Genomic DNA, 27,134 nt, shown 5'->3' on the forward strand with positions numbered 1-27,134 from the left:
TCATAATTTAGGAGTTGTGGACATTTGGCATTATCATACACCTCCTTTTCCCTTTAGTGTGTTAATGAAAGATTTTACTGTACTGAAAGTATTTACTTTCCTAATTACATTAATTCCATAAATCAGGTGATAATGTTTGGCAGGTGATGCTAGCATTTGATAAAAGTTTATAATTATATTTTCAGAACGACTCAGCATTCGTGTCCTTCCTACATTGTGTTTAGTAAAGAATGGCAAGACTAAGGATTACATCGTTGGATTCACAGACCTAGGAAACACAGATGAATTCACTACCGAAACGCTAGAGTGGAGAATTGGACGTTCAGCTGTGATAGAATATACTGGAGATCTTCTGTGCCCTCCTGCTTCTAAACCAGGAATAAAAGTAGATATTAAGAAAAAGAAGACCATTAGGGGTGGAAGAAGAGGAGACAGTGATGACAGTGATTCCGATTAATATTTTTTTTTCTTGCCTCCTTGATTATTATTATTATAATCAAAAAGAAGCGCTAAGCCACTTGCCTCCTTGAGCTTCACAAATCTTAGAGAGTTTATGTACAAGTGCTCCTTGACTTACGATGATGCAAAAACTATTACCTTTGACATGAAACTTAAGATTACCCAGCATAAAGGCAGTAAATCCATAACTTTATACATTTTTTTTTACTTTTCAATACTGGTATTTAGTTAGTAATTATATTGTCTATTCACTTATTCAGTGACATTTATTTTATTTAGCATATATTCTTATTCGACTTCCAATATTTTCAACTTACCATGGGGTTATGTTCCGACAAACCCATTGTAAGTCAAGGAGCACCTGTATTTTACTTACAGCTACTGTCGCACTTCTCCAGTGACTAGTTATAAACCATTTCTGGTAAACTTTGTTTTATCAGGCAACCAAGCTAAACAAAGGGTCTAAGCATGGAATTGAGATTGATGCTTCAGTTCAATTATTAGTATTACAAATATAACTAAGCACTAAACCCACATGGGCCATACAGCTGCTTCAGTTCACAGTAAACTTTTTAGATTTCGGTGAAGAGCTCGTGCTGATAATTGCAAGTACTAGTTTATCTGGCTTCATTTTTTTTTTACATTCCTCAATATTCATAATACTGTGTAATGTAATAGCTACCTTTAATTTGATTGAAACAAGTCTGTCAGGTATTTAGCTACAAATTTTCTAGTATTTTTAACTTCAGGAAATGAGCATGAAAATACAGCAGGTATACATTTTGTTCATCTCTCTAATTTTGAATGAACAATCATTCAATTTTGATTAAATTTGTAATTCAGAATCTCAACATATGTTTTTAGGAAATGAAAAAAAGCAGTTTATACTGGAATTTTTTTCTCACAATTGTTTTTCTAGTTCAAGAGTTCTATTACTGTATTCAGTATTTTTCTTAATTTAGATACCCATGGACCTGCATTAATCACCACCCTACAATTTCTCAGTGCACATAGTAGTTTCATATAATAATAATATACTTTGTGCTGTTGGAGTGTGTGTGTGCAAAGTAACATTTATGAAGGGATTCAAGGAAACTGGCAGGCCAGACTCGAGTCCTGGAGATGGGAAGTACAGTGTCTGCACTCTGAAGGAGGGGTGTTAATGTTGCAGTTTAATAGACTAATGTAAAGCACCCTTCTGGCAAGACAGTGATGGAGTGAATGATTATAAAGTTTTTTCGGGCCACCCTGCCTTGGTGGGAATCGGCCGATGTTTTAATAAAAATAAAAAAAAATTCCCATAGTCGCAATATATTTACATCACAGCTTTGAGTATCACTCGCAGCAGTTGACCATCAGGTTCCTCTCATATCTTTTCTTCATGATAGCTGTGTCTTGGTGAAATAGTTCAATGGAGTTTTATTTCAAAGAAGCTGCACATGTTGCCACAAAATTAAGTTCAGAATTGAATTCAGTGTCCCAAAATTAGTCAGACAATTTTAAACATGAAACCATTATTTGCCAGTGTAATTATTGAATACTGTAGTGATTTTAAAAAATTTTTAAAGATAAATATGACCCTAGAGTATTAGCCAAAGATATTGCCCAAAGAAATGTATGGCAGTTATCAAAATTTGGGTAATATATTGATAAACTTGCATATTTTTTGAGAACTGGTCAGACTGCAGTACAGCTCTCGAGACAATGTAACACAATTTTCAGATTGTACATATATATTCATTTTGATAAGTTAGTAAAATAAAAAATTTTCTTGCACAGTATGTTTCTCACTTTTCTTGATAGGATGAAGTGGTAACAATCATGAGAAATTTTTATAAAATATATAGTACACTTATAGTATGTATACTGCACAGTACTGCATTTCTTATATAGTATACAAGTACAGTAATATGCATACTGTCCAGTATTGTATTTCTAGACAGTCTGGTCAAATATTCTTGTTAAGCCCCTATTTTGCAAAGAATTTTAGGGACAAGCTAATAATGTTTGTAAATGAGAGGTGCTGAATGCCCCATACAGGTTTAATTTTTTATTTTTATATTTATTTAGAGTTGGCATTAATGGTAAAACAGTTGAAACTGGTACTGATAGTTAAATGGTAATATTCATTATGCATAAAAATGTATTATCCATGTTTCCAGATTATTATTATTATAATCAAAGGGGAAGCGCTAAACCCGGAGGATTATACAGCGCCTGGGGGGGGGGGATGTGGAAGGCATTCAGTCTTAATTCGGGGAACTGGAGCACAGATCCAATTCCCTAAATCAAGAGCCCCTCACCAACATCAAGGAACCTTCCTTGAGGGGCATGTTTCCAGAACTGGTGTCTTAAAATATATATTGCACTACATTTTGTGGATGTTCTTTATAATAATATGAATTTATTATAATCTAAAATAAGTGCTAAACCTAGAAATATGGATTTAGAATAGAAGGAAAATTTTTTTATAATGTTCAGATGAAAAATACAAACGTAAATTTGTTTTTGAAAATACAACTAACATGGTTATAAAGGAATTTCCTGCAATGGACATACTAGTGCTTAAGTAGATGCTTTTATATTACTACACACTGTGGAAATTGTGAGCTAAACATCTCTCTTAACAGAGTCAAATTTCATATTTTAACTTTCCATATGTATTTAATAATGTAATTTGTAATCATTTTTTTGTGAGCTGTTCACCATTAATTTGTTGGCATCATATGCTTTGTAATAAATTTTTGCCATAGGTGTTCTTTTTACTCTATGTATGGTGACATTATGTAGCAAAATTAGACAAATTCTAGTCTTACTCTACATTAAGATAGAGCTATGTAAAAATCTATTTACAGTATAGTACAGTATGTTAAAACAGTAAACCCTCATGCAACATGACTTCAGTGCAATTTTTAGTGCAACTGAAAATCTTTATATGCACACTGTGAAGTGTTGAAACAGGTAATGTTCAAAATACTGGCACTACACCCTGTAGCACTTATGTGCAAAATTTGGGTACTACACTCAGTGGTACAAGACTACTTCCCTTTCATCAACAACCCATGCCACCTACAGATATATTCCATTTATCAAGCTAATAATGATATTTTCATCCCTATCTGGTCCCTGGATGGTAACCAAGAGGAATATTAGCATTGCTGTAGGTGCTAAAAAAAGATTAAATGTGAACCTCTAATTTTGTTGAAGAACATTGAAGTGTTAGGTATACTTACAGTTCGTGAGCTAGTGCTGGAAACCGCCTGAGAGTTGTGCAAATAGATTTACCATTCATGAAATAGAAATAAGAAAGAAAAATAAGAGCTTGTGTATTTAGTACAGACTGTCACCTATTAAAAAGTGTGTGAAAGTAGTCACTACAGCTAAATATGAAGTTACAGAGTGTGTCACTAGATTAAAAAAAAAAAAAAAGGAGGGGGGGCCTCAGTGCTCAGATGGCACAAAGCCCTACTGTTTTGTAACAAACACTTGAGAAGGCAGGTAAGCCTTCACAATATATTTAATGATGGATGGTTTATAATTATAAATGGGAAGTGCTAAACCTGTACACATCAGTGTATGGAGAATGGGAGGCAATCAAGTTCGAACTAGTTATATTGGTATTGTATGGTGGTTCACAGAAATTAGTTCTAGTTAAAATGATGAATGCAAATGAACAAATCAAGAGAGTAAACAAGATGACAGATGGTAAAGACCACACTTTTGTTACAAAAGGTTTCTCCTAGAGAAGACCCTGGTAGGTTTAGCACTTAGTTTTGATTAAAATAATTCTCTTAGAGCAGATGAGCTGCTTTAATTTTGAGAATGACACTACTAGAAGCCTAGAAAATGTGAAACTCACATTTAAAAGCTAAAACAAGAATGTCCATTAATTAAACAATTTAAAATAATAAATTAACTCCAATGGACTTAATACACCTGAGGAAATTTTTTATAATGCTGGTTATTTTAACTTAACTTGATGGTATTTTGTTGTATTCACTGCTGGGTGATTTCAACTTAGGACACCTAAAAATGAAGGAATGTGGCAAATAATGTTTTAGCAGAGATAACCCCAGGAGGGAGCTCATGAAAATTCACACACACACAAGATATTAAATCTCTGCAACAAATTCACCTTAAGCCAACAAATAGTGGAAAATACACTTGACCTGAGGGTGCTTACACCAAATTCAACTTCAATAACAAACACGCAGTGGGATCAAATTAACCATGTCCTAAATGAAAAGCTGGGAAAATATTTGAACTTTTGTCTAGAAAAAATTAACTGTGGCACTTAAAGTATGCTCAAGGCACATTTCCCTAAGGAAAAAGAAGCTGTAAACTAGAGAGAGAGAGACTCCCTCTACAGGCAAAGGCAAAGAATCACAGAGCTGCTGAAAGGGGCCTGTATATCTGAAATACAGAGGGAGGCACTGGCCAGAGAAATAGAAACACAGGAAGAACTTAAGTTTCTTTTCCTATGCCAAATCTAGGGCAAAACCCACCCAGTATTTGGTCCCTGCTTAAATGAGATGGGACTTCTACAGAGGACAGAAAAGAAATGAGCGAGATATTGAAGTCCCAATATGACTATGCTTAGTGAGCTGTTAATCAGAGTAAGGGTTGACAATCTTAAATTTTTTATGATAGACTCAAAATTGGGTTAATTCAAGAATTTCTGATAGAATCCTAACACCACAGGACTTTGAAAAAACAGGCCCAGACTTGTGGAACTAAAGTGCTCATCAAGAACTGCAAGAAACCCCTTTTATGTGCCTCAAATATTCTATGGAGAAGGAGCATAGACACAGGGGTCTTTCCACAGTCATTAAAAACAACAGATATAGTCCCTCTCCACAAAGGTGGAAGTAAAGCAATTGCAAAGAATTACAGACCAACAGCACTAATGTCCCACATTTTAAAATTCTTTGAAAGGGATCCAAGAAGCAAGATTGCCAACAACCTGGATACTCATAAATTGTACAACCCAGGGCAGCATGGGTTTAGAGCAGGTCGCTCCTGCCTCTCAACTAATGGATCATTACGACTGTCTTGGATGGAGTGGAGGACAATCAAAATGCAGACGTAGTAGTATATACAAATTTTGCAAAATCCTTCAACAAGTGTGGCCATGGTGTAATAGCGCACAAAATGTGTGATATAGGAATGACAGGAAAAGTTGGTAGATGAATCTATAACTTCCTAATAAGTAGAATACAAAAAGTAATAGTAAAACAGTAAAGTCAGAGGTGACTACAGTGAAGAGCTGTTCCACAAGGCACAGTACTCCCATCCTTTTCCTCATCCTCATATCTGACACACGCATGTAAGCAACAGCACCATGTCCTTTGCTGATACCAGAATTTGCATGACTCGTCCATTGAGGACACTGCAAATCTACAAGTGGACATTAACCAAGTCTTTAAATGGGCATCAGAAAACAACATGAAGTTCGATGAAGACAAAACTTGAGGAAATATAAACTATCAGAGTATAGAACAAATTCCAACCACACAATAGAGTGAAAAACTAATGTGAAGGGCCTGGGAGTGGTAATGTCAGAGAATCTGACTTTCAAAGGTCACAACAACATATCTATCACACCTGCTATGAAAATGATAGGATGGATAATGAGATCCTTCAAAACTAGGGATGCCACGCCAATGACGATTCTCTTCAAATCGCTTGTTCTCTCTAGGCTGGAATATTGCTGTACATTAACAGCCCCTTTCAAGGCAGGCAAAATTGAAGACCTGCAGAATATACAGAACTTTCACTGCACATATAAGTACCATAAAGCACCTAAATTACTGGGAATGCTTAAAGTCTCTTGACCTGTACTCCTTGGAACATAGGTGAGAAAGATATGTGATAATATACACTTGGAAAATCCTAGAGGGACTAGTCCCAAATCTGCACACAGAAATCCCTAGCCATGAAAGCAAAACACTTGGCAGGCGGTGCAACATTTCCCCAATGAAAAGCTAAGGTGCCACGAGTAGGTTAAGAGACAACACAATGTATCAGGGGCTCCAGAATGTTCAACTGCCTCCCAGCATACATAAGGGAGGATTACCAGTAGAACCCTGGCTGTCTTCAAGAGGGAGCTAGACAGACTTAAAAATCAGCTGGGCTGTGGTTCGTATGTCAGTTTGAATAGCCAGCAGTAACAGCCTGGTTGATCAGGCCCTCATCTACTGCAAGGCCTGAGGGGGTGTTGACCCTCTGAACATCATGAAGGTATGCTCCACTTATAGTAGTTTAATTTTAATTTTTTAGTATCCAAGACTACTGAAAAATCTACAGTATATAGTCAAACCACTCTTCAGATTTCAAAACCATCTACCTACCTACCTAGAATTGCTAATTTTGCAGTCAGGATGCTGTACACTGTTTAGTATTATATACATATAATTTTGGAAGACTTACTACAATATTTGTGGCACATTTTCACATTTACTGTAATACATAATGAACCTGTCATCCTATCATTAGGTGTATTGTAGCAAGTTAGATTATTTTTCTATAACTACACATTGCAGTTACTGCTTTTTGCACATAAGCAATCATTAATCAACATATAATCTTTTTGTACAAATATTAAATAAACAGCTTTATGTTTACTTGTTTGTTCTAGAACATTTTATGCATTTGTCTTGACAAAAAACTATGTAAATAACTTTATACTTCTGGAAAATCCTTATCACAGTCACAATATTTATATTAACCTCAAAGAATGAAACACTTGTGCAGTCATGTAGGTTCACCAGTACTTCCGGCCTGGTCTTCTCCAGATGGTGACCCGGCGAACTCGTGAATGAAAAGAAAAAAAAAATCACCCTAAAGGATACTGATTAATTTATATTTTTTTTGTGTTCTTTGGTAAGACTAAGCCACTTGCTACCAAACCTTTCTGTTGGCTAAGAGTTTCACAACATCAGCAGGAAGGAAGGGACAGGATGGAAAGACTTGACTGCATTGGGTCTGGTTTGAGGTAAATTTTGCCCACCGTCCAATGAAAGAAGCATATTGATACTTGGAAGCCGGTGTGTGATGCTCATCCCAGGGGATGGGGAGATCCGGTTGAGGACTGGAAAGAAAAATGATTGTATAAACAGGTTGGAATAGAGGACCAAAGCATCATGCATTAATATTTTAAATTACATCTTTGTAAATGCTGTAGAAATTTTGTATAATACTCTGCAAACTTTATTACAGTATTATCATCATTATAAAAAAAAGAAGCATTAAACCCACTAGGGTCATACAGCTCTGCACTCTGCAAACTTCAGAATAGTATTACATTGCACAGTCTGAAGAACCCATACATTTTTTTTGTGAGTAATAGGTTGAGCACTTTTGTAAAGTACAGTAATTGAGGTTATTGCTTTTTTTGTGAACAAAGTAATTGTGAACTTAAAACTAACACTATCTGATCAACTTGGACTGAACCTGAATGCCTTCCATTATCCAGGCAAGGAATGAGGTATTCCCACGCAGTGCATGATGGGAACAGCCAACTTCTGACCTTGTGCTGCGGTTAAAATGACGACTTGAGGCATTTTCTAGGGTAGTTTTCCTAGTTTTATTGGCAATTTCATTGTGTCAGTTATAGAAGAGAAGATATGCTAGTGGAATGGTGATGATATTGGTCAGTTTCAGATCAGAAAATGGCTTGAAATAGGCCTAAAAAATGGCAGAAATATTCAATTTTTGGCAAGCGTCTTGAAGGGTAGGGGTCTCCCTAACCCCCTCTTTCTGATCTATTTATGGGTTTTTACTATATCTGCTTCAATTATTGGGATGGTCTAAACCACAGTTTTCTAGTTTTATTTTAAGCCAATAAATAGTGTAAAATTATTTTGAACCCTGTTTTTAAATTGAAATTTGACGAATTGTGTAAAATTGTTCAAATTACAGACTTCTGGGGTAATTCTGCTAACTGAATGGGCAGTTTCTTGCACTCGATAGGTAGTATGGAAGGCATACTTATAAAACCATGAGGAATTGGGTGGTATGAACACCGAAACTGGCCTAGAGTAAACTTTAAAGTGGGCAAAATTACATTTGCACAGTGTTTCTTTACCAACCATGCATCTGCATAATTATTGAAGGTTTACATCAAATATTGCATTTTTGTTGTCATTACCTTTAAAAAAAGATTCTCTACCATTTCGGAAGAATTTTTTTTTGAATTACAACCCCAGCAGGACTTAAATTTTGGTGGTTGCAACAGTGGAAGAATTAAACATGGATACAATAATGCTATAACATCATGGACACTTAGTATTTTTCTTTATTACCCATACTGTAAATGGGTATGAAAACTTATTCATGAAAACCTCATTTCTTTTACATGGCAGCCCCATTCCCTGTGCGCAATGGTGAACCACCTTCTGAACATGACAGATTTATCTTCTGTAAATGGAGATATGTCAGTGGATGCCAAAGAATTTTCATCTTTCAATCAACCTGTAATTTACTCTTATACCTACATTGCCCAGTGATGTACATGGATGGTTTACCATTTTGGTCGACATCCTACTTAGCCATCAAAGGGGGATTACCTTGATGTTAGTGATGTGTTTTTAAAGATATTAAAAAGCTACTCTCATTCCATAAATCAAATCTGATTCCTCCTAATCCTTAAGCACCACATGACCCAAGGGTTTAGCACTTGCCTACAAAAGTAATTATAATCCTACCTGAGGGTGATGTTGTGAGTGGTCCTATGCTCTGGCATAAAGCTGGAGGCATAACAGAGAGCGAGGGCTATACACTCCGAGTCATCCAGTGCTGTCAGTACCTGTTGGAGAGACTTGTACTCTGTAATTATAAAAGTTTATGTTCTGTACTGTACATGTTTCAGGAGGGTCAAGATTCATTCCTTCTTCGGCCTCATTTTAATTCAAATGAAAACAAAGAATTTTAAGTAGTGTTAACAAATATAATTGTGGTTATTGGTTTGATGTCCACTTCTCCTTTAACTTTGTCTTATGAGTTACCTAATTTATGAATGTATGTAGTTGCTTTATTACACTGACCCATTTGAAAAGCATCTGAAAGATTTTATTTTAATGCACTGGCTGTCTCCCACTGAGGCAGGGTGACCAAAAAGGTAAAATGAAAGTTTGTCTTTTTACATGAAGTAATTTATACAAAAGGGGTTACTAACCCCTTGCTCCTGGCATCTGAGTTGCCTTTTATAACACACACAGCTTACAGAGGAAAGAATCTGAAAGAACTATCATTAACCAAGCTCTAAGGTCTGCCTCTTAACAGTGATTTCAGTGTTGCAACTGCTACTTAACCCATGAGGACTAGTTAACCATGTTTGACTGCCACTCCCTCCAATCAACTGTATACGTATAGTATATGGTGTGGGTTATTGGTTAAGATTTCACCTATTTGAGCAAGCTGACTGCTGGTGGTTTGGCTAGTAAACAACTATATACAGTGGACCCCCGGTTAACGATTTTAATCCGTGCAAGAGGGCTCATCGTTATGCGAAATAATCGTTATGCGAATGAATTTTCCCCATAAGAAATAATGGAAATAAAATTAATCCGTGCAAGACGCCCAAAAGTATGAAAAAAAATTTTTTTTACCACATGAAATGTTAATTTTAATACACACAAACTGAAAAAGGCATGCACAATTAAATGACACTTACTTTTATTGAAGATCTGGTGATGATTGATGGGATGGGAGGAGGGGAGAGCATTATCTTCTTACTGTTTAGAAGGGGAATCCCCTTCCATTAGGACTTGAGGTAGCAAGTCCTTTTCTGGGGTTACTTCCCTTCTTCTTTTAATGCCACTAGGACCAGCTTGAGAGTCACTGGACCTCTGTCGCACAACAAATCTGTCCATAGAGCTCTGTACCTCCCGTTCCTTCAAGACTTTCCTAAAATGGGCCATAACATTGTCATTGAAATAGTCACCAGCACGGCTTGCAACAGCTGTGTCAGGGTGATTTTCATCTATAAAGGTTTGCAGTTCAACCCACTGTGCACACATTTCCTTAATCTTTGAAGTAGGCACAATGGATTCCACAACTGGCATAGGCTTCTCAGGGTTAGCCCCAAACCCTTCAAAATCTTTCTTAATTTCCATACTAATTCTCACCCTTTTTACCACAGGGTTGGCACTAGAAGCTTTCTTGGGGCCCATGGTCACTTATTTTCCAGAAACAGCACCGAAAACACTGTAATAATACGAAATATTCCGAGTGTATGCTTGGATGTTACCGCGGAGGCTGGCTGGTAAACAATGGGACGGCCGGCACATGTGAGGGCACATTGGACGCGTCTCGGACGAAAATCGGTAAGCGGGTTTTTAATCGGTATGCGCGGCAAAAATTTTGCGATAGTAATGTCAACTGACTGTCGAATGCCCTATTTGTGCCTCACATATACATACTGGAAATCATCCCCTTTTATTATCCTGGCCTTTCAAAAGTGGGTGCACTGATACCCCCTCAAGGAAGGTTCCTTGATGCTGGTGACGGGCTCTTGATCTAGGGAACTGGATCTGTGCTCCAGTTCCCTGAATTACACCTGAATACCTTCCATCCCTCCCCACAGGCACTGTATAATCCTACAGGTTTAGTGCTTCTCCCTTGATTATTATAATAATGATACCCCAAATATATGATCCCAATAGGTTTAACACCACCATGAATACGAAATATTAAAACCCACACAAGTTTCAGCACTTCTCTTTAAATTATATTATTACAATTATGGGGAGCGCTAAACCCGTAGGATTATACAGCGCATGTGGGGGGATGGAAGGTATTCAGACTCAATTTAGGGAACTGGAGCACAGCTCCAATTCCTCAGAGCAAGAGCCCCTTGAGGGGACCCTTTTAATTGTAAAAATAATTAATACATTTTATATAATAAATCTCGCATTGAGTATAATGGTAAAAGGAATTCATGAAGGAGGAAGTACTGCCAACAATAGTGAGGGAAACACTGTGTAGAGCTAAATAAAGGTCCACAGAGCAAAATGTCCCAATAAAAGCTTGTTCTACAATGTCTTTTGTTAGGTCTTACCCTCAAGAGCAAATAGTGAAGGAAGTTTTCATCTGTAGTATTGAGGTTATAGGTCTCCCTCTTTATTCTGAATGTATATGAAGCTGCCAATCTGAGTGTGAGAAAGACCAATCCAAAAGCGACTTCAGCTAGTGCCAGCACTGTGGCTATACCACCAATTGGATTGTTGAGTACTGGGCTGTTGAATATTGGGTAAAGTATTGCATAGAGTATCGTACTGTTGAAACTAGCCATAGTGACGATGTTGCTGTTTATTGATGGTACTCCTTGTTGCAGCTGCTACTTTTTACTACTTGCTGTTGATATTAATGGTTGCCCTTTTTTCTTCTGCTCTGAATTTGATAAACTGGCAGAGAATAGTAGTAACAGTCTGGAAATACATTAAGAGAAATTAATTTACAAAACTTAAATTTATTAAAAATAAAAACACTAAACAGCACCTGGACAATGAAACTTAATAGAGTATAACGAAAGGAAACGGGTAACTTCAATTATTCTGATTAAAAGTCTTTCAGTATCATGGACTGTGGGAGAGATGAAGATATTAATTTTGGTGAGAACCTTACAACTACCATCCCAACAACTTACAACAGTGGACTAATTATTATAGACAAACATGGGGAAGTGCTAAACCTGTTGGTCTCTTACAGGTGGGGAGCAAGTGTGGGTGATGACTACAAATTTATTTACTTTTATGGTCCTTCTGGGTTTAGAGCTCGTGTTCAAATGTCATAATAAACAGGTGTTTTAATGTCTCTCCAAGGAACTGGATATTTTTATATTAGGAAGTGAAATCTATAGGGGTTACTTGGCGACTGTAAATGTGAGGCATTTTCGGAACGATCCAAGAGGAAAATACAGTTCTTTGTATCAAGACCCCTCACCTGGAGTTTACCTGGAGAGAGTTCCGGGGGTCAACGCCCCCGCGGCCCGGTCTGTGACAAGGCCTCCTGGTGGATCAGAGCCTGATCAACAAGGCTGTTGCTGCTGGCTGCACGCAAACCAACGTACAAGCCACAGCCCGGCTGATCAGGAACCGACTTTAGGTGCTTGTCCAGTGCCAGCTTGAAGACTGCCAGGGGTCTGTTGGTAATCCCCCTTATGTATGCTGGGAGGCAGTTGAACAGTCTCGGGCCCCTGACACTTATTGTATGGTCTCTTAACGTGCTAGTGACACCCCTGCTTTTCATTGGGGGGATGGTGCATCGTCTGCCAAGTCTTGCTTTCGTAGTGAGTGATTTTCGTGTGCAAGTTCGGTACTAGTCCCTCTAGGATTTTCCAGGTGTATATAATCATGTATCTCTCCCTCCTGCATTCCAGGGAATACAGGTTTAGGAACCTCAAGCGCTCCCAGTAATTGAGGTGTTTTATCTCCGTTATGCGCGCTGTGAAGGTTCTCTGTACATTTTCTAGGTCAGCAATTTCACCTGCCTTGAAAGGTGCTGTTAGTGTGCAGCAATATTCCAGCTTAGATAGAACAAGTGACCTGAAGAGTGTCATCATGGGCTTGGCATCCCTAGTTTTGAAGGTTCTCATTATCCATCCTGTCATTTTTCTAGCAGATGCGATTGATACAATGTTATGGTCCTTGAAGGTGAGATCCTCCGACATGATCACTCCCAGGTCTTTGATGTTGGTGTTTCGCTCTATTTTGTGGCCAGAATTTGTTTTGTACTCTGATGAAGATTTAATTTCCTCGTGTTTACCATATCTGAATAATTGAAATTTCTCATCGTTGAACTTCATATTGTTTTCTGCAGCCCACTGAAAGATTTGGTTGATGTCCGCCTGGAGCCTTGCAGTGTCTGCAATGGAAGACACTGTCATGCAGATTCGGGTGTCATCTGCAAAGGAAGACACGGTGCTGTGGCTGACATCCTTGTCTATGTCGGATATGAGGATGAGGAACAAGATGGGAGCGAGTACTGTGCCTTGTGGAACAGAGCACAAATAACCCGCACATAAAAGAGAGAAGCTTACGACGGCGTTTCGGTCCGACTTGGACCATTGACAAAGTCTAGTGTGGCTTTGTCAATGGTCCAAGTCGGACCGAAACGTCGTCGTAAGCTTCTCTCTTTTATGTGCGGGTTATTTGTGCTCTGTTCCAGTCACGGTATTGTGCCTTTTTTGTTATTTATTTGTGGAACAGAGCTTTTCACCGTAGCTGCCTCGGACTTTACTCTGTTGACGACTACTCTCTGTGTTCTGTTAGTGAGGAAATTATAGATCCATCGACCGACTTTTCCTGTTATTCCTTTAGCACGCATTTTATGCGCTATTACGCCATGGTCACACTTGTCGAAGGCTTTTGCAAAGTCTGTATATATTACATCTGCATTCTTTTTGTCTTCTAGTGCATTTAGGACCTTGTCGTAGTGATCCAATAGTTGAGACAGACAGGAGCGACCTGTTCTAAACCCATGTTGCCCTGGGTTGTGTAACTGATGGGTTTCTAGATGGGTGGTGATCTTGCTTCTTAGGACCCTTTCAAAGATTTTTATGATATGGGATGTTAGTGCTATTGGTCTGTAGTTCTTTGCTGTTGCTTTACTGCCCCCTTCGTGGAGTGGGGCTATGTCTGTTGTTTTTAGTAACTGTGGGACGACCCCCGTGGCCCGGTGGCCTGGTGGCTAAAGCTCCCGCTTCACACACAGAGGGCCCGGGTTCGATTCCCGGCGGGTGGAAACATTTCGACACGTTTCCTTACACCTATTGTCCTGTTCACCTAGCAGTAAATAGGTACCTGGGTGTTAGTCGACTGGTGTGGGTCGCATCCTGGGGGACAAGATTAAGGACCCCAATGGAAATAAGTTAGACAGTCTTCGATGACGCACTGACTTTCTTGGGTTATCCTGGGTGGCTAACCCTCCGGGGTTAAAAATCCGAACGAAATCTTATCTTATCTTATCTTATCTCCTTCTCCATAGGATGGAAAAGGCTCGTGATAAGGGCTTCTTGCAGTTCTTGATGAACACTGAGTTCCATGAGTCTGGCCCTGGGGCAGTGCATGGGCATGTCATTTATCGCCTGTTCGAAGTCATTTGGCGTCAGGATAACATCGGATAGGCTTGTGTTAACCAAATTTTGTGGCTCTCATAAAAAAATCATTTTGATCTTCGACTCTCAGTCTGGTTAGCGGCTTGCTAAAAACTGAGTCATATTGGGACTTGAGTAGCTCACTCATTTCCTTGCTGTCATCTGTGTAGGACCCATCTTGTTTAAGTAGGGGCCCAATACTGGACGTTGTTCTCGACTTTGATTTGGCATAGAAGAAATACTTTGGGTTTCTTTCTATTTCATTTATGGCTTTTAGTTCTTCCCGCGATTCCTGACTCTTATAAGATTCCTTTAGCTTAAGTTCGATGCTTGCTATTTCTCTGACCAGTGTCTCCCTACGCATTTCAGATATATTGACCTCTTTTAGCCGCTGTTATTCTTTTCCGTCGCCTGTAAAGGGAGCGCCTGTCTCTTTCTATTTTACGTCTACTCCTCCTTTTTCTTAGAGGAATAAGCCTTGTGCATACATCGAGTGCCACCAAGTTAATCTGTTCTAGGCATAAGTTGGGGTCTGTGTTGCTTAGTATATCTTCCCAGTTTATATCGGTTAGGACTTGGTTTACTTGGTCCCACTTTGTTTTTGTTATTGAAGTTGAATTTGGTGAATGCTCCCTCGTGATTACTCTCATTATGTCGGTCTGGGGCTCCACGCATACATGTCTGAACCTCAATTATGTTGTGATCTGAGTATATTGTTTTTGATATGGTGACATTTCTTATCAGATCATCATTGTTAGTGAAGATGAGGGCTAGTGTATTCTCCAGTCTAGTAGGCTCTATTATTTGCTGGTTTAAATTGAATTTTGTGCAGAGATTTAAAAGCTCGTGTGAGTGAGAGTTTTCATCAGAGCTGCCTCCTGGTGTTATTACTGCAACAATATTTGCTATATTCCTCCATTTTAGGTGCCTTAAGTTGAAATCCCCCAGGAGCAAGATGTTGGGTGCAGGAGCTGGAAGATTTTCCAGACAGTGGTCAATTTTTAACAGCTGTTCCTGGAATTGCTGGGATGTTGCATCCGGAGGCTTGTAGACTACCACAATGACTAGGTTTAGGTTCTCGACCTTTACTGCTAAAACTTCCACTACATCATTTGAGGCATTAAGCAGTTCTGTGCAAACAAGTGACTCTGCAATGTACAGGCCCCTCCCCCACCCCTTTTGCCTGTTCACACTGTCACATCTGTATAGGTTGTAACCTGGGATCCATATTTCTTTGTCCAAGTGATCCTTTATGTGGGTCTCAGTGAAAGCCGCGAACATTGCCTTTGCCTCTGCAAGCAGTCCACAGATGAAAGGTATTTTGTTGTTTGTTGCTGGCTTTAGACCCTGTATATTTGCAAAGAAGAATGTCATCGGACTGGTGGTATTGCTGGTACTGGGGGGGGGGGGGATTTTTTTCCGGCATTAGTATCTGTATCTGTTGGTTTGGAGTGGAGGCCATCGACTGTGGTTCCACTCCAGGAATAACTGGATTTGGTGTACGATTTCTGCCATTTCCTGCCAGTTTTTTTTCCTTCCTGGCACTAAAAAGCCTCTCCCTCTTGAGTGGCTGTGGCTACCCAGGTTTTCCCATGGCCTGGATGTTTTGTATCTTTTTGTCCCCTTTAGATGGTGTGCCTGGCAATTTAAGTTATAGCACAGTCTTTCCTGTACTGAAGACGTACACATTTCAGGGTGAAAAAGCTTACAGGGAAATTTGCATTTTCCTGTTGTCATATGGGCATGGCATTTTCTAGGGTGGTCATAGTTGCACGTCCCGTCTGTTTTTCCAGATTTCCCATGTCTGCAGATACCAAGTGCATAGTATGTGCACAGGCTTGGTTTCCGTTTGCCTTGGGTTTCTGTGACTATTCCCTGTTGGTGCATGTTTCTCTGTCTTATTCCTATCCTCCCTAGCACCAACAATGGAGCTCCCACCAGTTTTTGGTAATATATCCTCACTATTGCTAGTGGAGTCCTCTTGTTTGCTATTTCAAGGGAGGTTTCTTTATGCTGGTGAGGAGCTCTTGATCTAGGGAGTTAGATCTGTTGGTAGGTAAGACACATAGGCAACAGTTAGGCAACTTTATTCCGAAACGTTTCGCCTACACAGTAGGCTTCTTCAGTCGAATACAGAAAGTAGGCAGGAACAGTAGAGATGTGAAGACGATGTAATCAGTCCATCACCCTTGAAGTCGTAGAATTTGAGGTTGTCAGTCCCTCGGCCTGGAGAAGTTCAGTTCCATAGTTCCTGACTATGGAACTGAACTTCTCCAGGCCGAGGGACTGACAACCTCAAATTCTACGACTTCAAGGGTGATGGACTGATTACATCGTCTTCACATCTCTACTGTTCCTGCCTACTTTCTGTATTCGACTGAAGAAGCCTACTGTGTAGGCGAAACGTTTCAGAATAAAGTTGCCTAACTGTTGCCTATGTGTCTTACCTACCAACCTGTCGGTATTGTATACCATTTTGATGTTCAGTTAGATCTGTGCTCCAGTTCCCTGAATTGAGCCTGAATGCCTTCCATATCCCTCCCACAAGCACTGTATAATCCCTAAGGGTTTAGTGCTACTCAATAATTTGTATCAAGAACCCCCCCCCCATCACCAGCATCAAGGCTGGTGATAAAACTTGATTAAAGGAACACGATTTTACTTACATGAAGCTAAATCTGCAAGGGTTCTGCGCAATCAGCGGTGGAGGCTCGAACCTCTATGCCTTCACTGCTGGTGCCCCCCCCCCTCCAAAATAGCGACGCATACCCCCTTCTGCAACAAAACAGCGACACACCCCATTTTCACCCAACAAAACACCGACACACACACACACCCTCTTCACCCAATAAAACACCGATATCCCCCCTTTTCACCCAACAAAAAAAAAAAAAACAGCAACATATAACCCTTACCAACTAACTGCTGGATGGAGAATGAGCGGGAGGGGTCCTTCCTGGTCAACAAGCTACTGTGTGTATACCTGATATACCAAGCTCTTCCCAGCTTTTATACAGAGTAGCGGTAGCATTGTCAATGGGCTGGTGACGTCGTGATTCTATAATCATGGCTAGTTAGGCTAATTGGGTCAACAAAACCGTATGTTCACCACCAGTCAAGAATACTTCAATACCTAGAATATTCACTACTGCAAGCTCTTGGAAAATAATAAATGATAATGGGGGCGTTGACCTCCGGAACTCTCTCCAGGTAAATTCAAATTACAAATATACTGCTACTTCTAATGATAATAATAGCAAATATTAAAGTTAGACATTATTTTCAGAAAAGGAAATATTAGCTAGCATCACCGTTACTGGTTGTTCAACTTGTGTGGTGCACCACCACGTGTACTTTTTGTCTGGTGCACCACCGTGTGCGCTCCTCTTGTCTGGCGCACCACCGTGTGCACCAGACATTTAAGCACTAAAACCGTGTGGGATTTAATAAGATCAGTAAAAATAAAACCTACACAACTCAAGGTCAATGTGAACCTCGGATCGACAGTCTGAAGCCTATCAATCTTTTTTGTTTCCAATGGTAATAAGTAGGCCCCCAATGGAAATATGTCACTAACGTTTTTGGATTATCCAAGGCAATCTACACAAATGCTGTCATATATGATAAGTTATATAACTATGAATAAACTTACCACGAGAATACCGATAATGATAATTCTGACTCTGTATGAAAATTGTAAACTGTAGACGTGGTTTAGAAAGACACGTAAGCAAACACTAACATATTTATTAGAAAACGTTTCGGTCCTGGGACCTTGATCACTTCTAACATACAGAGGTAGAAAGACATTATATATATAGGCGGAGAGCGAGGTGTGACGCACGTGACCTGAGGAATGTCATAAGAACATAAGAATGGAGGAACACTGTAGAAGGCCTACTGGCTCATGCGAGGCAGGTCTTAATCAGAACAACCTCTATCTATGATGAGGACGGGTAGACGATGAAATCATGTGACTCCTGTGTTGTTGGGTTGGTGCTGCTTAAGTATCATGTATGCCAATGTTTTTGAAATTTTGTAGTTTCCAGTGTTGCGTTCTATAGTGTCGGTGACGGCGATTAGCGAGGCTTCTAGGCATCGTCGGCGTCTGAGGTCTGGTTCGGTGAGAACGAGTTGTGCCTCATTCCAGTTCATCAGATGCCCCGTGGAGTCTCTGTGGAGGACACAGGCGTACCTTACATCGTCTCTGTTAGAGGCATTTCGATGCTCATTCAGGCGGACTGCAAGATCTCTGCCTGTCTCGCCTACATATTTCTTGGGACAGAACCCACAGGGGATAGTGTAGACGCCTGCTGTAGAAGTTAGAGGTGTGGGGCTGCGTTTCGTAGTGAGGTCTTTGATAGATGATGTGTTTATGGTGGAAACGTATGGTGGAGAAGTTCAGTTCCATAGTCAGGAACTATCTGACTATGGAACTGAACTTCTCCAGGCCGAGGGACTGACAACCTCAAATTCTACGACTTTAAGGGTGATGGACTGATTACATCGTCTTCACATCTCTACTGTTCCTGCCTACTTTCTGTATTCGACTGAAGAAGCCTACTGTGTAGGCGAAACGTTTCGGAATAAAGTTGTCTAACTGTTGCATGTGTGTCTTACCTAACAACAGATCCAATTCCCTAAATCAAGAGCCCCTCACCAACATCAGGGAACCTTCCTTGAGGGGCATTTCTTCCCCAAATAACATAATTGGATCACAAACTTAAGTCTTGAGGCTGTATCGAGTTTCTCAACCATCTTCAATGTATGTAAATGATGCTGAGAGAAAGCAAACATTTAGGATGGCTAAATTTGCGGTCGACACAAAATTGGAGAAACACGCAGCATCCAGAGCACACTGACTGACTGTTCCAAGAAATGGAATCTATTTTTTTTTCCAAACTATATACACGGTGACCCACACAAATGACACTGACAAATGAATGAGGAAATAATGATGGAAATTTGAGTATTTATGTTGTAGATTTGTTGGAATGTTTGTCAAGTTAAAATAAGACATCGGTGAAATAAGCCTCCACCCTATTTACAGGTGGCTCCCCTCCTCCACCTTTACCAGCGACGGGTCTTCCCTCCAGCCTCACTGGAGCAGCAGCATGTGCAGTCTTTGAGCATCACGTGCATTAGCCTCCACCAACAAAGCCGTTATTTTAGGACAAATGCCTCAACATATATGAAACAAAGACATTTTTGCTTTTGGAGATCCCCGAATTAGATATGTGGATTGATCATTATGTAACAGGGATAAGAAGGCGCATGACAGAGGGTGTGGTTCCTTGGGGCAGGAATGGGTGACGTAGTTAGCAGGATAAATAACATGTCAGGTAATGGGAGCACTCTCATTATCTGCCTCACTGCTGAAGGTAATGTAGGGAAACGCAAGAGAAGTTGCTGACCAAGTACGAGTCAGCTATTGATCTAATTAGGTCGAAGGAAGGGATCACAATTACATGTAGCATTTTTGCCTACAAGAGAAATGGGTAGTGAATTACTGCAACGAACTTGGAATTCCATTCACTGAAAACTGGGATAATCTCTCCGGCAAATACTCCTATATTTGTGCAAGGGATGAGGAGCATCTTCCTGGTGCAAAGGTGACAGCATTAACTGATTCAGCAGTAGTGGCTAAATTGCTCTGGTTGAACTTAATTACCTTGCCACTGTAAGAAGATATGAGGTAAAAAGTGCTTGTGGGAAACAAGAGGGTTAAATGTGTTATGGAATCACCTCTAATAACAATAAGAAAGTTATTCAAGTAGCTCACTCTCCACTACAAGTCTCCAGGGAACAGTCCAGCAGCTCACCCTCCACAGCAAATCTCCAGGGAACAGTCCAGCAGCTCACCCTCCACTACAAGTCTCCAGGGAACAGTCCAGCAGCTCACCCTCCACTACAAGTCTCCAGGAAACAGTCCAGCAGCTCACCCTCCACTACAAGTCTCCAGGGAACAGTCCAGCAGCTCACCTTCCACTACAAGTCTCCAGGGAACAGTCCAGCAGCTCACCCTCCACTACAAGTCTCCAGGGAACAGTCCAGCAGCTCACCCTCCACTACAAGCCTCCAGGAAATAGTCCAGCAGCTCACCCTTCACTACAAGTCTCCAGGGAACAGTCCAGCAGCTCACCCTCCACTACAAGCCTCCAGGAAAGTCCAGCAGCTCACCCTCCACTACAAGTCTCCAGGGAACAGTCCAGCAGCTCACCCTCCACTACAAGTCTCCAGAGAACAGTCCAGCTCACCCTCCACTATAAGTCTCCAGGGAACAGTCCAGCAGCTCACCCACCACTACAAGTCTCCAGGAAACAGTCCAGCAGCTCACCCTCCACTACAAGTCTCCAGGGAACAGTCCAGCAGCTCACCCTCCACTACAAGTCTCCAGGGAACAGTCCAGCAGCTCACCCTCCACTACAAGCCTCCAGGAAAGTCCAGCAGCTCACACTCCACTACAAGTCTCAAGGGCACAGTCCAACAGCTCACCCTCCACTACAAGTCTCCAGGGAACAGCCCAGCAGCTCACACTCCACTACAAGTCTCCAGGGAACAGTCCAGCAACTCACCCTCCACAGCAAATCTCCAGGGAACAGTCCAGCAGCTCACCCTCCACTACAAGTCTCCAGGGAACAGTCCAGCAGCTCACCCTCCACTACAAGTCTCCAGGGAACAGTCCAGCAGCTCACCATCCACTACAAGTCTCCAGGGAACAGTCCAGCAGCTCACCCTCCACTACAAGTCTCCAGGGAACAGTCCAGCAGCTCACCCTCCACTACAAGTCTCCAGGGAACAGTCCAGCAGCTCACCCTCCACTACAAGTCTCCAGGGAACAGTCCAGCAGCTCACCCTCCACTACAAGTCTCCAGGGAACAGTCCAGCAGCTCACCCTCCACTACAAGTCTCCAGGGAACAGTCCAGCAGCTTACCCTCCACTACAAGTCTCCAGGGAACAGTCCAGCAGCTCACCCTCCACTACAAGTCACCAGGGAACAGTCCAGCAGCTTACCCTCCACTACAAGTCTCCAGAGAACAGTCCAGCAGCTCACCTTCCACTACAAGTCTCCAGGGAACAGTCCAGCTCACCCTCCACTACAAGTCTCCAGAGCACAGTCCAGCAGCTCATCCTCCACTACAAGTCTCCAGGGAACAGTCCAGCAGCTCACCTTCCACTACAAGTCTCCAGGGAACAGTCCAGCAGCTCACCCTCCACTACAAGCCTCCAGGAAACAGTCCAGCAGCTCACCCTCCACTACAAGTCTCCAAGGAACAGTCCAGCAGCTCACCCTCCACTACAAGTCTCCAGGGAACAGTCCAGCAGCTCACCCTCCACTACAAGTCACCAGGGAACAGTCCAGCAGCTCACCCTCCACTACAAGTCACCAGGGAACAGTCCAGCAGCTCACCCTCCACTACAAGTGGACTGGTCCGAACCCTTGACTGGTCCGAACCCGGGACTGGTTTCAAACAGTTTCGTTGGACAATAAAGCAGACTGTAAACGGATGGGTTTGTAGGCGCCCTTATAAACACAAACATTAAAAATCAGGAACGTTAGAAACAGAAATACAAATAGCTAGAGCTTCATTTAAGGAGGTTATTAATATAATATTCAAGAGGTTGCTAGTAGAATTGCAGTAAATCAACCATTCAAATCATTATGAAGCTGTGTGAAGTCTGTGGTCAGTCAAACAAACGGGCTTCCACATGGATAAATTGTCATTTTTGTGGAAATTGGTGTCACGCTCCTTGTGCAGATATCCCAGAACTAGCTACAAGCAGTATTAAAACAGAGAAGTGTTTTTGGGTATGCCCAAATGAGGAAAATCTGTGGACTAAAATCACGAGGGTATTAAAAGAGGATAACATCAAAGCTGCTTTCATAGAAAACCTGGAAGCTTTCTACAACAGATGGGAACAAAAAGGCTGGGCTGAATGGTACTGCCCTTGATACTGGCCATGTAGTCACAAACTGTAAGGCTGGAGGTGATGTCCTGGTAGTCAGTAAATGTGGGGCTGATAGTGCTGTCCTGGGAGACAGAAATGGTGAAGCTGGAGGTGCTGTCCTGGGAGACAGAAATGGTGAAGCTGGAGATACTGTCCTGGGAGACAGTAATGGTGAAGCTGGAGATTTTGTCCAGGTAGTCGGGAATTATACGCAGGAAGGAATACATATAAATGACCTCAGAGGACAGGAGCCATAGTAGGGAAACAAGTGTAGTCAAAGATAAGATAAAACCAATATTGCAAACTAGAAATACCGCAGGAAATAGCAAACAAGAGGACTCCAATAGCAATAGTGAGGATAAATTACCAAAAACAACTGGTGGGAGCTCCATTGTTGGTGCTAGGGAGGATAGGAGTAAGACAGGGAAACATGCACCAACAGGGAATACAGTCACAGAAACCCAAGGCAAACGGAAACCAAGCCTGTGCTCATACTATGCACTTGGTATCTGCTGGCATGGGAAATCTGGAAAAACAGATGGGACATGCAACTATGACCACCCTAGAAAATGTCATGCCCTTATGACAACAGGAAAATGCAAACTCCCTTCCTGTAAGCTTTTTCACCCTGAAATGTGTACCTCTTCAGTACAGGAAAGACTGTGCTATAACTTAAATTGCCAGGCATACCATCTAAAGGGGACAAAAAGATACAAAACATCCAGGCCATGGGAAAACCTGGGTAGCCACAGCCACTCAAGAGGGAGAGGTTTTTTAGTGCCAGGAAGGAAAAAAAACTGGCAGGAAATGGCAGAAATCGTACACCAAATCCAGTCATTCCTGGAGTGGAACCACAGTCGATGGCCTCCACTCCAAACCAACAGATACAGATACTAATGCCGGAAAAAAAATCCCCCCCCAGTACCAACAATACCACCAGTCCGATAACATTCTTCTTTGCAAATATACAGGGTCTAAAGCCAGCAACAAACAACAAAATACCTTTCATCCGTGGACTGCTTGCAGAGGCAAAGGCAATGTTCGCGGCTTTCACTGAGACCCACATAAAGGATCACTTGGACAACGAAATATGGATCCCAGGTTACAACCTATACAGATGTGACAGAGTGAACAGGCAAAAGGGGGGGGGGGGGGTTGGCCTGTATATTGCAGAGTCACTTGTTTGCACAGAACTGCTTAATGCCTCAAATGACGTAATGGAAGTTTTAGCAGTAAAGGTCGAGAACCAAAACCTAGTCATTGTGGTAGTCTACAAGCCTCCGGATGCAACATCCCAGCAATTCCAGGAACAGCTGTTAAAAATTGACCACTGTCTGGAAAATCTTCCAGCTCCTGCACCCAACATCTTGCTCCTGGGGGATTTCAACTTAAGGCACCTAAAATGGAGGAATATAGCAAATAATATTGTTGCAGTAATAACACCAGGAGGCAGCTCTGATGAAAACTCACACTCACACGAGCTTTTAAATCTCTGCACAAAATTCAATTTAAACCAGCAAATAATAGAGCCTACTAGACTGGAGAATACACTAGACCTCATCTTCACTAACAATGATGATCTGATAAGAAATGTCACCATATCAAAAACAATATACTCAGATCACAACATAATTGAGGTTCAGACATGTATGTGTGGAGCCCCAGACCGACAAAATGAGACTAGTCACGAGGGAGCATTCACCAAATTCAACTTCAATAACAAAAACATAAAGTGGGACCAAGTAAACCAAGTCCTAACCGATATAAGCTGGGAAGATATACTAAGCAACACAGACCCAAACTTATGCCTAGAACAGAGTAACTCGGTGGCACTCGATGTATGCACAAGGCTTATTCCTCTAAGAAAAAGGAGGAGTAGATGTAAAATAGAAAGAGACAGGCGCTCCCTTTACAGGCGACGGAAAAGAATAACAGAGCGGCTAAAAGAGGTCAATATATCTGAAATGCGCAGGGAGACACTGGTCAGAGAAATAGCAAGCATCGAACTTAAGCTAAAAGAATCCTTTAGGAGTCAGGAATCGCGGGAAGAACTAAAAGCCATAAATGAAATCGAAAGAAACCCAAAGTATTTCTTCTCCTATGCCAAATCAAAATCGAGAACAACGTCCAGTATTGGGCCCCTACTTAAACAAGATGGGTCCTACACAGATGACAACAAGGAAATGAGTGAGCTACTCAAGTCCCAATATGACTCAGTTTTTAGCAAGCCGCTAACCAGACTGAGAGTCGAAGATCAAAATGAATTTTTTATGAGAGAGCCACAAAATTTGATTAACACAAGCCTATCCGATGTTATCCTGACGCCAAATGACTTCGAACAGGCGATAAATGACATGCCCATGCACTCTGCCCCAGGGCCAGACTCATGGAACTCTGTGTTCATCAAGAACTGCAAGAAGCCCCTATCACGAGCCTTTTCCATCCTATGGAGAGGGAGCATGGACACGGGGGTCGTCCCTCAGTTACTAAAAACAACAGACATAGCCCCACTCCACAAAGGGGGCAGTAAAGCAACAGCAAAGAACTACAGACCAATAGCACTAACATCCCATATCATAAAAATCTTTGAAAGGGTCCTAAGAAGCAAGATCACCACCCATCTAGAAACCCATCAGTTACACAACCCAGGGCAACATGGGTTTAGAACAGGTCGCTCCTGTCTGTCTCAACTACTGGATCACTATGACAAGGTCCTAAATGCACTAGAAGACAAAAAGAATGCAGATGTAATATATACAGACTTTGCAAAAGCCTTCGACAAGTGTGACCATGGCGTAATAGCGCACAAAATGCGCGCTAAAGGAATAACAGGAAAAGTCGGTCGATGGATCTATAATTTCCTCACTAACAGAACACAGAGAGTAGTCGTCAACAGAGTAAAGTCCGAGGCAGCTACGGTGAAAAGCTCTGTTCCACAAGGCACAGTACTAGCTCCCATCTTGTTCCTCATCCTCATATCCGACATAGACAAGGATGTCAGCCACAGCACCGTGTCTTCCTTTGCAGATGACACCCGAATCTGCATGACAGTGTCTTCCATTGCAGACACTGCAAGGCTCCAGGCGGACATCAACCAAATCTTTCAGTGGGCTGCAGAAAACAATATGAAGTTCAACGATGAGAAATTTCAATTACTCAGATATGGTAAACATGAGGAAATTAAATCTTCATCAGAGTACAAAACAAATTCTGGCCACAAAATAGAGCGAAACACCAACGTCAAAGACCTGGGAGTGATTATGTCGGAGGATCTCACCTTCAAGGACCATAACATTGTATCAATCGCATCTGCTAGAAAAATGACAGGATGGATAATGAGAACCTTCAAAACTAGGGAGGCCAAGCCCATGATGACACTCTTCAGGTCACTTGTTCTATCTAGGCTGGAATATTGCTGCACTCTAACAGCACCTTTCAAGGCAGGTGAAATTGCCGACCTAGAAAATGTACAGAGAACTTTCACGGCGCGCATAACGGAGATAAAACACCTCAATTACTGGGAGCGCTTGAGGTTTCTAAACCTGTATTCCCTGGAACGCAGGAGGGAGAGATACATGATTATATACACCTGGAAAATCCTAGAGGGACTAGTACCGAACTTGCACACGAAAATCACTCACTACGAAAGCAAAAGACTTGGCAGACGATGCACCATCCCCCCAATGAAAAGCAGGGGTGTCACTAGCACGTTAAGAGACCATACAATAAGTGTCAGGGGCCCGAGACTGTTCAACTGCCTCCCAGCACACATAAGGGGGATTACCAACAGACCCCTGGCAGTCTTCAAGCTGGCACTGGACAAGCACCTAAAGTCAGTTCCTGATCAGCCGGGCTGTGGCTCGTACGTTGGTTTGCGTGCAGCCAGCAGCAACAGCCTGGTTGATCAGGCGCTGATCCACCAGGAGGCCTGGTCACAGACCGGGCCGCGGGGGCGTTGACCCCCGAAACTCTCTCCAGGTAAACTCCAGGTAAACTCCAGGGAACAGTCCAACAGCTCACCCTCCACTACAAGTCACCAGGGAACAGTCCAGCAGCTCACCCTCCACTACAAGTCACCAGGGAACAGTCCAGCAGCTCACCCTCCACTACAAGTCACCAGGGAACAGTCCAGCAGCTCACCCTCCACTACAAGTCACCAGGGAACAGTCCAGCAGCTCACCCTCCACTACAAGTCACCAGGGAACAGTCCAGCAGCTCACCCTCCACTACAAGTCACCAGGGAACAGTCCAGCAGCTTACCCTCCACTACAAGTCTCCAGAGAACAGTCCAGCTCACCCTCCACTACAAGTCACCAGGGAACAGTTCAGCAGCTCACCTCCAATATAACAACACAGTTATCAGAGTTAATAGGGTTTAAAGCCTATCGGGTAGGCAAGGGGCATTAATTAAGAGTGCGCGTAACGTTTCCAACATTAGACAAATATACCCCAATCCCTAAAATAGGGATTATAACGTAAATTCACAGCACATACGCCGAGAGAATTGCACCTCCACGTATATTAATATCCTGTCAGTGGAGCAGCACACCTCCCCTCCACCACGTCAACAGCAACACTGGTGGCAGGCAACACGTATCCTGGACTCATATGTTCAACACTACGCTTCGA

At 41.8% G+C, this 27,134-nt stretch overlaps 2 protein-coding genes across 3 annotated transcripts in view; one reads left to right on the top strand and one right to left on the bottom strand.

The window, feature by feature from the left end:
- LOC128692966 (thioredoxin domain-containing protein 9) overlaps positions 1 to 2,237 on the top strand; it is a 29,931-nt gene extending 27,694 nt beyond the window's left edge. The window contains exon 4 of the mRNA XM_053782362.2: positions 186 to 2,237. Coding sequence (XP_053638337.1) covers positions 186 to 457 — 272 coding nt within the window. The 3' untranslated portion in view covers positions 458 to 2,237. The remainder of the gene's footprint in view (positions 1 to 185) is intronic.
- LOC138853725 (uncharacterized) lies at positions 518 to 27,134 on the bottom strand. 2 transcript variants are annotated; one of them, XM_070092030.1, is made up of 4 exons: positions 27,000 to 27,134; positions 11,519 to 11,888; positions 9,165 to 9,265; positions 518 to 7,549 (listed from the first exon to the last, which is right to left on the bottom strand). In XM_070092030.1, exons 2-4 carry the CDS (start codon positions 11,750 to 11,752, stop codon positions 7,360 to 7,362), a joined length of 525 nt encoding a protein of 174 aa, XP_069948131.1. In that variant the 5' UTR covers positions 11,753 to 11,888; positions 27,000 to 27,134; the 3' UTR covers positions 518 to 7,359. The 2 variants fall into 2 exon arrangements, with proteins under 2 accessions (XP_069948131.1, XP_069948132.1); XM_070092031.1 differs by having other exon boundaries at positions 27,016 to 27,098.

The sequence above is a fragment of the Cherax quadricarinatus genome, chromosome 38 (genome assembly GCF_038502225.1).
Source record: "Cherax quadricarinatus isolate ZL_2023a chromosome 38, ASM3850222v1, whole genome shotgun sequence".
Taxonomy (NCBI): domain Eukaryota; kingdom Metazoa; phylum Arthropoda; class Malacostraca; order Decapoda; family Parastacidae; genus Cherax; species Cherax quadricarinatus.

Coding starts and splice junctions, on each gene's coding strand:
- LOC138853725 (XM_070092030.1), bottom strand. CDS start 11,752: ATGGCTAGTTTCAACAGTACGATACTCTATGCAATACTTTACCCAATA. Junction 9,266..11,518: donor TTCACTATTTGCTCTTGAGG/GTAAGACCTAAC, acceptor TCTCTCCAACAG/GTACTGACAGCACTGGATGA. Junction 7,550..9,164: donor ACTCACAACATCACCCTCAG/GTAGGATTATAA, acceptor TTTTCTTTCCAG/TCCTCAACCGGATCTCCCCA.